Raw genomic sequence first — 12555 nt, forward strand, 5'->3', positions numbered from 1 at the left:
ACAGAGCACCCCCCCCCCTCCTCCACTGGGAACCCAGGTTCCTTCTCTTTTAAAGGAAGACTAATACAAACATGTAACTCAGGATACGGATTAAATGACATGGATCTTGGCGAGCACTTGGTGAGTACCCAGCAAAGAACAAACCCTGATGTTAGCTCTAATTAGTGTATAGAGACGACCTGAGAGAAAATAAGATGTGGGTCCTTCCCAAGATTAGTGTGAAGTTTTTCCGGCGAGATAAACACAACACCAGGCAAAGTGGGTGCAAGGCAAGATTTATTAAAAACACTCTCCGGCGAAGTTTCCAGGCTCAGAAGAAGGGGAGCCAGGAAAGTTGCGCCGGGAGGAGGTGGGTACCCTCGGGCGAGGTTCCCTGACTCTGGAAAGCAGAGTGGCAGAAGTCGCGCCCAAGGCAAGGAGGAGGGGGCTTTTAAGGGGTCTTGAGGGGAGCTCAGGGGTCTTTTGGCAAGTTTCCCTTATTCGGATATCTCCCCTGCTCGTAGGGGTCCCATTGGTCCACTGGAGCCCGGGGCGGGGGTCTCAGATTCCTGCTTGAGCATTTGTTCTCCTGTCCGAGCTCAGGTCTTGTGGCAGGAACTTTCGCCATCTTAAGTAGCCCTTTCTGCCAGCCCAACAATTAGGTGCAGGAATGAGAAGACTGTATTATGGAACCTCAGGGGAGGAGCCCTAACCCCGCAGAGGCATCTAGGAATGGAGGGGACACTCACCTAAAGCTGAGTTTGAAAGGGTAAGTAGACATGAGCAACTTGAAGGGCCAGGATGCCACGGGCAGGACCCGTCACAGCCTATCTCAGGAGCCTCACTGACTGCATGGCCAGAGCTACACGCGTGGGACAGAGGAATGTGGAGAGGTGTGGACAGGTGGCCCGGGCTCTATTACACAGGCCTTCAGATGCCAGGGAAGAGTCAAGGCCTGGGGCTGGAGATCACAAGGAGCCTGGAGAAGAGCTTCCAGCAGAGGATGGACACGGTCAGGTTGGTGTTTTCCTAGGTCATTCTAGGCTCTATAGGGTCCTTCTTCTCTGCCTGGCTCCCCTTTTGTAACACAGAACTGCCCTTGGTTGGTTGATTCTGAATGGGAATCTGCTCTAACCAGGTCCGTTTCAAAGGCCCATCCCAGCTCCTGTATTCTGTGAACCACAAAAATGCCCAATCCCTGAGGGTCATCACACTGCCCCCCTAAGGTTTACTGCCTTTCAAACAATGCTGGTGGCTGGTGTATAGAGACAACTCAGAGCCCTTTGAGGGCAGAGACTATCCTACTCATTTTGCATCTCCAGGCACAGACTGTTAAATATATGTTTAGCAAATATTTGTTAGATGAATAAATCCCCATCAATGAGCTTGAACATGACCAGCTCTTGCTCTGAGCATTCCAGAGGCCCTGTGGGATCATCAGCCTCAGACCCAACGTCCGGTTGGGATTTCCATGGCCTGGGACCGGCCTTGTAAAGGGTGCTAGACTGGCCAAGTTTGTCGTGTTGTTTGCTTTTTAAATGTTCCCTATATTGTTGCTTCTTTAATTTTCTATCATAATTCTGAATGAGTTAGGATTCCAAAGACCTGCCTTCTGGCTTCTGTTCCATGAGGATAAGGTGGGGAAGTGCAAAGCCTCTCCCTGTGATATGTAAAACCAGGGGGTGACTGGTGATTGTTGAGGTGCTGACTGGCCAGGAAAACGCTGGGTCTGCCACACTCAGGGGTCTGTTGGACAACTTCCCCTTCCCTCTCAGGCTTAAAGTAATAAAGACAAAATGTGGAGGCATTCCAGTTGGATCTTAGTAGCCTCAAGCATATCATATAACCTGCAAAATGGGGTGATACAGTCTCCCCCTCTTGCTTGCCTTAAGTCTTAGGAACGCCGCCTGTGAGGAACCTGACGCGGGCTAGCTCACGATGTACGTGGCTGGAGGCAAACCCAGAGCCCTTCTGAGCCTCGCTTGTGAAGCAGGGATAACCATGTCCACTCTATGGACCCTACCCACCCACCGCATTAATGCACACAAGTGCCTCGCAGACATTCAAGAAGCCAGGAGCAGATATTCAAGAGGACCCCTGAAGGTGTCTGTCTAGGATGGAAGTGACGGAGCGTGAGGGTTGAATTAGCAAAGAACTGAAAACTCACAACTACCCCAAGGTCGGTTTGACACTAATGTCCTATGGTCCTCCCCTCCCTGTCACTCCCCACTCCCCGGCCTGGGCCCCTCTGTCTCAGGGTAGGTCCTGTTCAGCCCTCCTGGAGATGAGGCTCCTCAGTAGAAGGTGGGAACTGCCACAGGGCCAGGAGGCTGGGAGACAGTGTCAGCCCCTCCTGGGCTAAGACTGAGCAGGAACCTCAAATGCAGAACCCGGGTACACACGTGTCCGTTTCCTGCCATCTGTCACTTCCTAAGGCAGGGAGCGTGTGGCACGGCTCTGTGTCCCCAGCTGGGCTTGGAGGAACAGTAGAGGCATATATGGTCTGCCCAGATCCGAGTGGGGTTAGGATAGAGCTGGTGGCCTTCCCTGTTCAATCACTCTGGTCCGGCTTACTCATGAAATCTGTGCTGAGAGCTGAACTCTGGATAGATCGCCACATACGCCGGCCATAGGCAGCTCGTTCAACCTGTACTGAAAGCCCGGACCGGGGCGCCTGGGTGGCTCAGGTCATCTTCTCGGGGTCCTGGGATAGAGCCCCAAATCAGGTTCTGCGTTCAGTGGGAAGTCTGCTTGAAGACTCGCCCCCTCTGCTCGCTCCCCGCCCCCCCCGCCTTTACACTCTCTCAGAGAAATAAAAATCTTTTTAAAAAATAAAAATAAATTGGGGTGCCTGGGTGGCTCAGTGGGTTAAGCCTCTACCTTTGGCTCAGGTCATGATCCCAGGGTCCTGGGATCGAGCCCCGCATCAGGCTCTCTGCTCAGCAGGGAGTCTGCTTCTCCCCCATCTGCCTGCCTCTCTGACCACTTGTGATCTGTCAAATAAATAAATAAAATCTTTAAAAATAAATAAATAAAATTTAAAAATAAAAAAAATAAAAGCTGGACCTTCTGAAAAAGTCAAGGCTGAAGGACAAGGAAAAAGGGGCGGGTACTTTCAGGGCACTGGGTCACCCCTCACCCGCCCAGCCCCCAGGCTCTTCCCACATCCCCAGACAGGACTCAGTGCTGGCAAGAGGCTTCTCACCTCTGCCCATGCCTCCACAGGCCGCCCCTCCATGAACTCGGGAGTGAGTGTCCTACGCGGTTCCCATGGACCCTGAGGAACTTAGCCACCACCACCGAACTTTCGTTGACAAAGCAAAAGGCTAACACTTGGTTGTAACATGTTTATTTCGTGCTGTCCACACTGGATCCTGCATACAAGGAGTATTCGCCCCAAGAGCACCCCACCTCCCCCAGAGGAGGAAAGGGGATGAATATTCAAAGCCAGGGAAGGGAGAGAGCTGTGCACAAGACCTCTGACTAGTCGGAGGCGAGGGGGGTTCCCCCACTTCTTTCCACAAACAAGAGTGGGGCAGGAGAGGGGATGAACAGCAACCCAGGGAGGGACAATGCGATTCTGCCACGGGACGTTCACTTCTTGATGTGAGGCAGGACCTGGAGAAGGCTCTGTGCTCGGGGTGCTGGCTGGCTCCCTTGCCTTGGTGACAGCCTGGGAGGGAGGCTGGCAGAGCGAGGCTGGGGGAGCAGTGGCCCTACTGCTTCCTGCAGGAGGTGAGGCCTTCCGGGCTCATCTCGGGCAGGGTAAGTCGGAGCCAGCGTTCAGCCTCCTTGGGCTCCAGGAACTCCCAGTCAGGGCCGGCGGGGTGCGCGGTGTGCTCCATGTGCTGGGACGGCCCTCCCTTTAGGTCATGGAGACGCCAGGAGGGCGGCTGCCAAGCTGCCATCTTCACCACTGGGGACGACGCGACAGTCCGACTGTCCCTTCAAGTGGCCGCTCTTCAGCCAGCTGACCAGAGCCCCATCTTTTAGGCAAGCAGCAGGCTTCACTCCCTTCTGTCCTGACACACACGTGCACGCATTTAAGAGGTAAGGAGGTGAGGGGAAAGGGACCCAGGTGACACGTCCAGCCTGGCCTTTCTCCTGGGGTATAAGCGAAACAAAGATAGACTTGACAGTCTCCTCAAAGGCGACTCTTCAGAGACAGCTTGGTGAGGCGTACACCAGACCCAGCGCCCAGCTTGCCACCCTGCTGGCTGAGTCACTCAAGGTTCCAGATCACAGTAACTCCCCAGAAAGGACCAGAAGAGCTAGAGATCGCCCACTTGGGCCCTTAGGTCACACACACACACACACACACACACACACACTCTCTCTCTCTCTCTCTCTCTCTCTCACACACACACACACACACTCTCTCTCTCTCTCTCTCTCTCTCTCTCTCTCTCTCTCCAGGTGCCAGGAAGGAATGCAAGGCTACCACATCCACCCCCGGAGGGGGGAGGGGGGGCGTGAGGCTCAGCCAGCGGAGGAAGGGTCCCCTCTCACAGCGGCAACAAGGCAGCATCCCAGTGTCAGAGGCATGGGACTAGGACACTCCCCCCACCCAAGTCCCCTCCCTCAGTCGTAGCTGGGCTAACAGTGGCCCTCACCACTGCGCTCCGAAAGGCCTCACGACAAAAATTCCTGAGAAGGGGTGTCCCCCCTCACGTCGCCCCGTGGGGCCCTCACACGGTTAGCTGTTGTACAGGGGGATCACGCGGGCGATCTCCTGTCTGCAGATGGGGCACCGCTTGGGCTCCGGCAAGGCGCGGTAGCACTCGGCGCAGGAACACACGTGCCCGCACTCCAGAAACACACACGACTTGAAGCTGCTCAGACACACGACACAGGCACTCTTCAGACTCTCCCTGTCCTCGGGCTTGGCGCGGCTCAGCAGCTGCGCCTCGTGCTCCTGGAACTCCTGCTCCAGCTGCCTGAGCCGCCGCCTCTCCTGGCGCTGCAGGTAGTGCTTGCGGAGGATGAAGAAGAGAGCGGCACAGGTGGCGAAGCCGAAGACCAATGTCAGGACCTTCCAGAGCCGGACGCGGGCCTCCTGGCCCTGCAGCAGGCTGTCGAAGTCCTGGCTGCTGAGGAAGTACGGCAGGCCCTGCTTGGGGGGCTGCAGGCGCACGGAGCTGCTGTCCAGCACCAGCTCGCCCACCCCCGTGAGCGTGGCGCCCACCTTGAGCATCTCCTCGGTCTCCTGGATGCCCTTGGGCCGCTCGCCGCTGATGTAGTGGCCGATGACATCGGTGAAGGACTGGACCGAGGGGTGGAACTTCTCGTACACGGTCTCCAGGCCCAGATCCTGGGAGTCCAGTGGCTTCAGCACTCGCACAGCCATGGCCACGCCGTCCTCGTGGGGGACCAGGTCGAAGGGCACTGTGTTGGTCCTCTGGTGAATGATCTTTGAGTAGTCGTTCCTGAAACAACGAGAGAATCCCAGATCGAAGAGACGACAGCAAACGCCCCCTGCCTAGGCAGAGAGGCGATGGCCTAAATGCCAGGACAGGGTGACGTCCGCACTAACCGGAAGAATACGCACAAATCTCTGCTATCCTAGTGCCTTGGGACGGGGAAGCTCCGTTCTTGAGGTTCTCAGGCCGATCAGTAGGCCCTAAGCACTGTCCTAGACCACCTCCTCCGTTTACCACTCCTTGCCACTTTCAAATAACTATCCAATTCCTTAGAAAGTCAAAAACAGGACTACTGTATGATCTGGCAATCTCACTTCTCGGGGTATGCATCCCAAGTGAAATCAGGGTCTCAAAGAGGTATCTGCGCTCCGGTGTTCACCGCAGCGCTATTCACAAGAGCCAAGATGTGGAGACAACCTAGACACCCACCAGCAGATGAGTGGAGCGAGAAATATGACACACACACAGTGGGACATTATTCAGCTATAAAAAGGAGGGAAATTCTGCCATATGTGACAGTGACAACAGGGATGAGCCTGGGGGATGATAAGAGGAACTACGCCACCACACAGAAAGTCAAATACTTGTATGAAGGACCTAAAATAGTCACACTCAGGGGCACCTGGGTGACTGAGTCAGTTAAGCGTCCAACTCTTGATTTTGGCTCAGGTTATGATCTCAGGGTTGTGAGATCGAGCCCCACGTTGTGCTCCATGCTGAGCGTGGACCCTGCTTAAGATTCTCTCTCCCACCCCCTCTGCCCCTCCCCCATCTCACACGAACATGCACACATGCTCTCCCTCTCTCTCAAAAAAGTAAAAATAAAATAGTCATTCATGGAGACAGCAGGATGGTGGCTGCCAGGGGCTAGGAAAGAAGAATATGGGAGCTGCTGTTCCGCGGGTATAAAGCGTCAGTTATATAAGATAAATATATTCTAGAGATGTGCTGTACAACTTTGCACCTGTCGCTAATAGTACTGTATGCCCCAGTACTGTTAAAAGGATAAATCTTGGGGCGCTTGGGTCTCAGTCAGTTAAGCATCTGCCTTTGGCTCATGTCATAATCCTGGGGTCCTGGGATCAAGTCCAGTGTCGGGCTCCCTGCTCAATGGGAAGTCTGCTTCTCCCTCTCTCTCTGCCCTTCTACACCCCTCCCCATTCTCTCAAATAAATAAAATCTTTTTTTAAAAAAAGAGGGGGAGGGCGCCTGGGTGGCTCAGTGGGTTAAGCCGCTGCCTTCGGCTCGGGTCATGATCTCAGGGTCCTGGGATCGAGTCCCACATCGGGCTCTCTGCTCAGCAGGGAGCCTGCTTCCTCCTCTCTCTCTCTGCCTGCCTCTCTGCCTACTTGTGATCTCTGTCAAATAAATAAATAAAATCTTTAAAAAAAAAAAAAAAAAAGAGGGGGAGTTGGTATCCTGTTAAGCGTTCTTACCACAATAAAAAATACAAAACAAAAACCCACTAGGATTGGCTGGAAAAACCGTTCTTCCGCAAGAATACCATCAGCATGAAGGAACTGGTCTAGGCCTTGTCTCAGGAGAACCGGAAGACATGGAAACAGCACCCAGGACACCCGCGTTTGAGCAGGCCAACTGGGAGGCCTGGCCAGAGGAGAAAGGCTATGTACCAAAGGTGGGTCGTCCGGTTCCACACCATCTTGTGTTCCTGCAGCGTCAGCCGCTGAATCACGCCCTTGCAATTTTCCACGAACTGGCTGTTGAGCGTTTCTTTAACAGATCGAACAGCCCCTAAACAGAAACAGATTCTTTTACTTCTGAAGAACTGTTCTGCCCTTTCCATTCAAGGTGATTTAAATATTGTTTTTAGTTTGAGTTCCATTGATCAAAATGAGGAAAATGACATCACTGTAAGTTCTGCTCTGCAGGCACTTTACAAGGATCCATCATTTCAGCTCTCCAACCCCCCTGAAAGGTTGGAATGTTTGTTCAGATGGGGTAAGGGAGGTTCCGGAAGGCTGGGTAATTGCACCAGGATCACACAGGTCTTCCTGACCCCAAGGTCCAGGTTCTGGACCACTGCCCCAAACAAAAGGACCTCAATATCAGCCAAGAAGATTTTTCATCAAACTTGGGAGGAGGAAATGTTTAATTTTGCCAATAAACATACCTTCAATAACAGCGTAAGGCACACATTTTCCTGGAGCTTCCGAGAGAATGTTCTTTAAGTCTTCACCCAAGTGGATTCTTTTAGCTCCCTAAATGGAAACAACACATTCAACCAGCTGCTGAAAACTCCATGTTCTACCACACTGACAGGCCCAACACGAAAAAAGCCTATTTACTTTTTTCACGTAATGAAAAGAGAACAAGGAAATCAGGCAGGAAGGAGAGGATGGAGAGTCACACTCCCAAGCTGTGCCCCAGAAGTTTCTCCACATAATCAGCATCTGTCACCCTCCAAACGGGGGTGCCGGGGACATTCTCTCCCCAGTTAACGGAAACACACCCTCCTCTTCATTTTAACTTTTTTTTAAAGTGAAAATATGAAAGGGACTTATTGGTTTTCATGCCACAGATAGAACACAATTTCATCTCTTCTTGACGATGACACAGAGCCGCGCGCCTAGAGGGCTGCTGTGGAAGGCAGCCGCGCCAGTGCCTCGGACACGGCAGGGGCTCAGGCAATGGTGGGCCACCCGCTCTCATTCACTTTCCAACCTGCTGTGCACGGGGACCAAGCCAGCCTGGCACTGCTGTATCGAAAATAAAGAGATTAATAAAACCAATGACCGGTTCCTGAGAATCCATGTGGGCTGGGCACTGGGGGTTCATGGATGAATCGAGGACACTTCCCGCTTGCAGGGAACTGCCATCGACAAACTGGAAGGATGGGAAAAAAAATCTGAAGGTTGCCAGCTAAGTAAGCCCTTGAGGGGTGAAGAGGGATGGGTACTCTAAGGTCACTGAGGTCGCTCGAAATTGAAGCTCGACCTGCAAAGTGCATGACAGGAGCAGGGTCAAACCAAACTTATGAACCACCTACAGTGTGAATATAGTGCAGTAACATCCCAGTAACACTTACGGTCTATTGACTCCTTTGTTCTGTGTCCCTCCCCCGGACTATTACACTGGAGGACAGCTGCGAGCTCACTTGCCTTGTTCACTGCTGTCCCCCTAGGGCCAAGAACAGTGCCTGACCCACAGTAGGCACTCAGTATGTAGTTGAATAAGTCAGTGAATGAACCATCACTTAGACTACCACTGGCCCTTGGACAACGCAGGGGTGAGGGGCACTGACCCGCCACGCTGTCGAAACTCTGCATTCTGCATATAAATCTGGCTCCCAAACTTCACTACTCGGGAGCTTACTGTTGACCAGAAGCCTTACTGATAACCTAAACAGTCAATCAACACATATTCTGTAGGTTATATATACCATAGGCTGTGTTCCTACAATAAAGCAAGCTAGAGAAAAGACTTTTTAAAAATCATGAGGGACGCCTGGGTGGCTCAGTCAGTTAAGCATCTGCCTTTGGCTCAGATCACGATCCCAGGGTGGTAGGACTGAGCCCCACCTAGGGCTCCCTGCTCTGCAGGAAGCCTGCTTCTCCGGCTCCCATGCCCCCTCCCTGTGTTCCCTCTCTCGCAGTGTCACTCTCCCTCAAAAAAATAAGTAAAATCCTTTAAAAAAAAAAAATCATGAGAGAAAATACATTTACAGTACTGTATTTACTGAAAAAATATCTGCATGTAAATGGACCTGCACATTTCAAACCCATTTTGTTCAAAAGTCAAGTGCATATACCAGGCACTACGCTAAACACTTTAAAAGCATAAATGCATGTAATGCTCCTACTGTCCCTATACAGAAGATATTATCCCCAATCAAAGATCAGGAACCAGAGGCTCAGAGAGGTGAAGTGCTTTGCTCCAAGCCATACAGCGAGTGGAGTATCCACCACAGGAGAGCCAGTTAGAATTTTTTTAAAGGGGAGAGGGAATACTATCAGAAAGACCTGGGGTTGAATCAAGTTTCAGTGCATCTACCATGACTGAACAACCTGAACCTGTTTCCAAAGCTGTAGAAAACGGAGAGGAAACTGTCACTGATTTTTATGTGTATTAAATGACGGAAGGACACCCAGGTGGTTCAGTCAGTGAAGCGTCTGCCTTCAGTTCAGGTCATGATCTCAGGGTCCTGGGATGGCTCCCCACGTGCTCCCTGCTCAGCGGGAAGTCTGCTTCTTCCTCTCCCACTGCTCATGCTCTCTTTCGCTCTAATAAATAAAATCCTAAAAAAAATTAATAAAAAATAAATGATGCATAAGGTGTGAAGGAATCTAACCCAGGGGCTGGCACGTGTAGGCAAGCCATAAAGAGCCATTCCCATCACTATGAGAGCTACACAAGGATAAGACTCAAACCTACTCTGGAGGTTTTATAATCTGATCAAGAAACTAGCATCTAAAATTTTAGGAATTCCAACTCTTTCCAGGAAGGGGCTATTTCATCCTCATTTGGAAACTGACTGGCAAAACTTTTAAGGTCACCCAAAATGGGATCCTGGAGAGTTCACTGCTTCAAAAGTCCCACATTCGGCCAGCCTGATTTCAAACTTCTAGGATCAGAAAGTGAAGTATCGGTTATACCTCTAGTCACTGACTTCAGTAGTAAACTTGCTTATTTACAATCAGACAAGCAACTGGGCAGCTGGAATTCCCTAGGAGGCCACTTGCACCACAAATCCAACTGTCTGGTAACTTGCTTCATTTCAGATGGGTTACCAAACTCCCTTCCCCAGCAGGGACTTCACACACTGGTTTCTAAGCCCTTCCTGAAAACAGTATGATGATAATGAACTAAGGTTTAGGAATCCTTCTTCAAATAAATATCAAGTGAAGAAGCCCTAACTGTGCTACTGTGACATTGTGGTATTTCAGCCAAAAGGAATCCACAAACATTTACTAAGCATCTACCACTGAATCAGAACCTAGAAAGGGGGGGGGGGGAGGATAAATAAGACGGTTTCTGACCTAAAGAGGTCCACCTCTCACGGGCCAGTCAGACATTCACAATAAAGCAATGTGATCAATGAGGAGGGGAAAAAAAAAAAAAAAAGCCTACACTTGGAATCAAAAGACCTAAGCTCAAGTCCCAACCAGAGGGGCTGTAAGACCTTTGCTCTGCGTCTCCATTTCCCAATTTGCAATCTGGAGAGGACTGTCGTTTTCCCTACCCCAAAAAATTATTGTAGGGGTGCCTGGGTGGCTCTCTGGTTAAGAGGTTAAGGCCTCTGCCTTCAGCTCAGGTCATGATCCCAGGATCCTGGGATCAAGCCCCACATCCGGCTCTCTACTCAGCGGGGAGCCTGCTTCCTCCTCTCTCTCTGCCTACTTGTGATCCCCCGTCTGTCAAATAAATAAATAAAATATTTTAAAATAATCATTGTGAAGAAAAAAGTAACAAGATGAGAATGTGCTAAGCTGTCGAGGGCAGCCTAAGAAAGCAAGCGTTATTTTAAAAAATAACTAAAATATTAAAAAGGAAGCGTCTGTAGTAGCAAGGACGTGAGTGGTTACGTCAATGGGCAAGGTCTAGGGCTCCTGCACTGGCTGCTCCCCCCGCGTGAACCGCTCTTCCCCTAGACACCTGCCCGGTCTCCCTCGCTTCCTCCTGGGCTCTGTTAAACGTCACCTTCTTTGAAATAGCAACCCTCCCTTTCTCCAGCGCCGCATTCCCCCCTCTTCCCCGCCCGAGTCTGCAGTATTTTTCTCCCCGTCTGTCATACCATCTGAGCTACTCTCTGTCTCGCCGTAGGGGAATGGAATCTCCATGAGGGCAGGGACTTTTGTCTCTTCTACCCATGCCAGAGCCCCCCAGTGCCTGGAGCCGCGCAGGCCGCCCCTAAGTATTTGTCCAATCGAGTAACGAAGTCGAGATTCCGAGGAACGGGGGCGGCTGAGGAGAGGAGGGGCCGGGCAGCGGTTATCACGAGACCCGAATTCTGATCCTAGCTCCTCCCGTGCCTGGCGGGGCGACATCTCTCAGGGGCCGACTTCCTCTTTAGAGCCGTTTCGGACGCTGGAGCGGCGCGAGGCGAGCGGCGGGCTCACACCACTCCCGGGGGGCAGGGGTGAGCCGGCTGAGGCCAGGCTGGCTCCAGCACTGACCTTGAGCTCTTGGGCGACCTGGGCCTTCTGCCGGTACACGGAGTACAGGACGGCGGTGACGACAGAGCTGGTGCCCAAGAGGAGGAACTGGCCCAGCGAGGGCCGCCCTCCGCTCTCCATGGCTGCGCGGAGTCCCGCGTCCCGGCGGCGACGCCGAGGTCAGGCCGCGCGCCCCCCGTGCTCCGCCGCCCTCCGCCCCGGAGCGCGTCCCCCACCCAACCCGCCCTTCCGGAAACGCGCTCCTTGTCGCGCCGGGCCGGAAGTGGGCGGGGCCGAGTCGACCGGAAGACGGCGTAGCCGAGGTGTTCGCGGGGCCGCGGAGCTGCCGGAGCCTCCGCAGGGGCGGGGTCTCCCTCGCCGAGGGGCGGGGCGAGCTGTTAGGGCCGGGATCGTTGGGGATCGGTAGTCGCTCGTGACCTTTTGCTAGATGCGCGGGGTACTGGTGGCGAGGGGCGTGCCCGTGTCGCCCTGGTCTCGATCCCTCTGGTTTTCTGGGTTATCGGGTTGTTGGATGGGTTCTTGATAGCTCCAGTCAGTAGACTGAGAGGAAAGAAGAGAAGTAGTGTGTAGCAAGCCCTTGGGAGTACTGCACGTGGAAACTCAGGGCAAACCTCGAGCCTTGGATTTTATTCTTCCACTTTCCAAATGCGAAAACTGAGGCGGGGGAAGTTAGGGGATGGGCTCAAAGTCACACTGCCGGAGAGAAATCCATCGGGCTCCAGAGCCCTTACTGCCGAGAGGGCAGATTTTACCACCTCAGCAGCCCCTTAATCTGTCATCGCAGCATGTAACCTATTGTTTGTTGGCTAATAACTAGAGCTACTTTATTGAGCGCCTATTATACGCCGGGTATTGTGACAAAAGTTTTGCAGACATCCTATTTAATCCTCACAACACGACTATGGGGCAGATTTCAGACTATCTTCTGACCTCTTTAGTAATTTCCTTACTAAAATAATCAGTAGATGCCCGAAATCGAAATCAATGCATGTAAAATGCATCTAAAATCTGTAAATTGCTCC

The 12555-nt window shown here is 52.3% G+C and overlaps 1 protein-coding gene across 2 annotated transcripts; it reads right to left on the bottom strand.

Moving 5' to 3' along the window:
- Window positions 1–3312: 3312 nt before the first annotated feature.
- Window positions 3313–11768, bottom strand: MUL1 (mitochondrial E3 ubiquitin protein ligase 1). Of its 2 annotated transcripts, none has more exons than XM_059136738.1 (4): window positions 11534–11768; window positions 7531–7618; window positions 7031–7151; window positions 3313–5405 (listed from the first exon to the last, which is right to left on the bottom strand). In XM_059136738.1, exons 1-4 carry the CDS (start codon window positions 11651–11653, stop codon window positions 4676–4678), a joined length of 1059 nt encoding a protein of 352 aa, XP_058992721.1. In that variant the 5' UTR covers window positions 11654–11768; the 3' UTR covers window positions 3313–4675. The 2 variants fall into 2 exon arrangements, with proteins under 2 accessions (XP_058992721.1, XP_058992722.1); XM_059136739.1 differs by lacking the exon at window positions 11534–11768 and adding an exon at window positions 11152–11525.
- Between the last annotated feature and the right edge of the window lie 787 nt (window positions 11769–12555).

Source organism: Mustela lutreola, chromosome 10, assembly GCF_030435805.1.
Source record: "Mustela lutreola isolate mMusLut2 chromosome 10, mMusLut2.pri, whole genome shotgun sequence".
Taxonomy (NCBI): domain Eukaryota; kingdom Metazoa; phylum Chordata; class Mammalia; order Carnivora; family Mustelidae; genus Mustela; species Mustela lutreola.

Excerpts from the sequence above, each read along its gene's own strand:
- MUL1 (XM_059136738.1), bottom strand. The coding sequence starts at position 11,653 with ATGGAGAGCGGAGGGCGGCCCTCGCTGGGCCAGTTCCTCCTCTTGGGC. Across the intron at positions 7,152-7,530 it reads GCCTTACGCTGTTATTGAAG|GGGCTGTTCGATCTGTTAAA; the intron begins GTATGTTTATTG and ends GTTTCTGTTTAG. Across the intron at positions 5,406-7,030 it reads AACCGGACGACCCACCTTTG|GAACGACTACTCAAAGATCA; the intron begins GTACATAGCCTT and ends TCGTTGTTTCAG.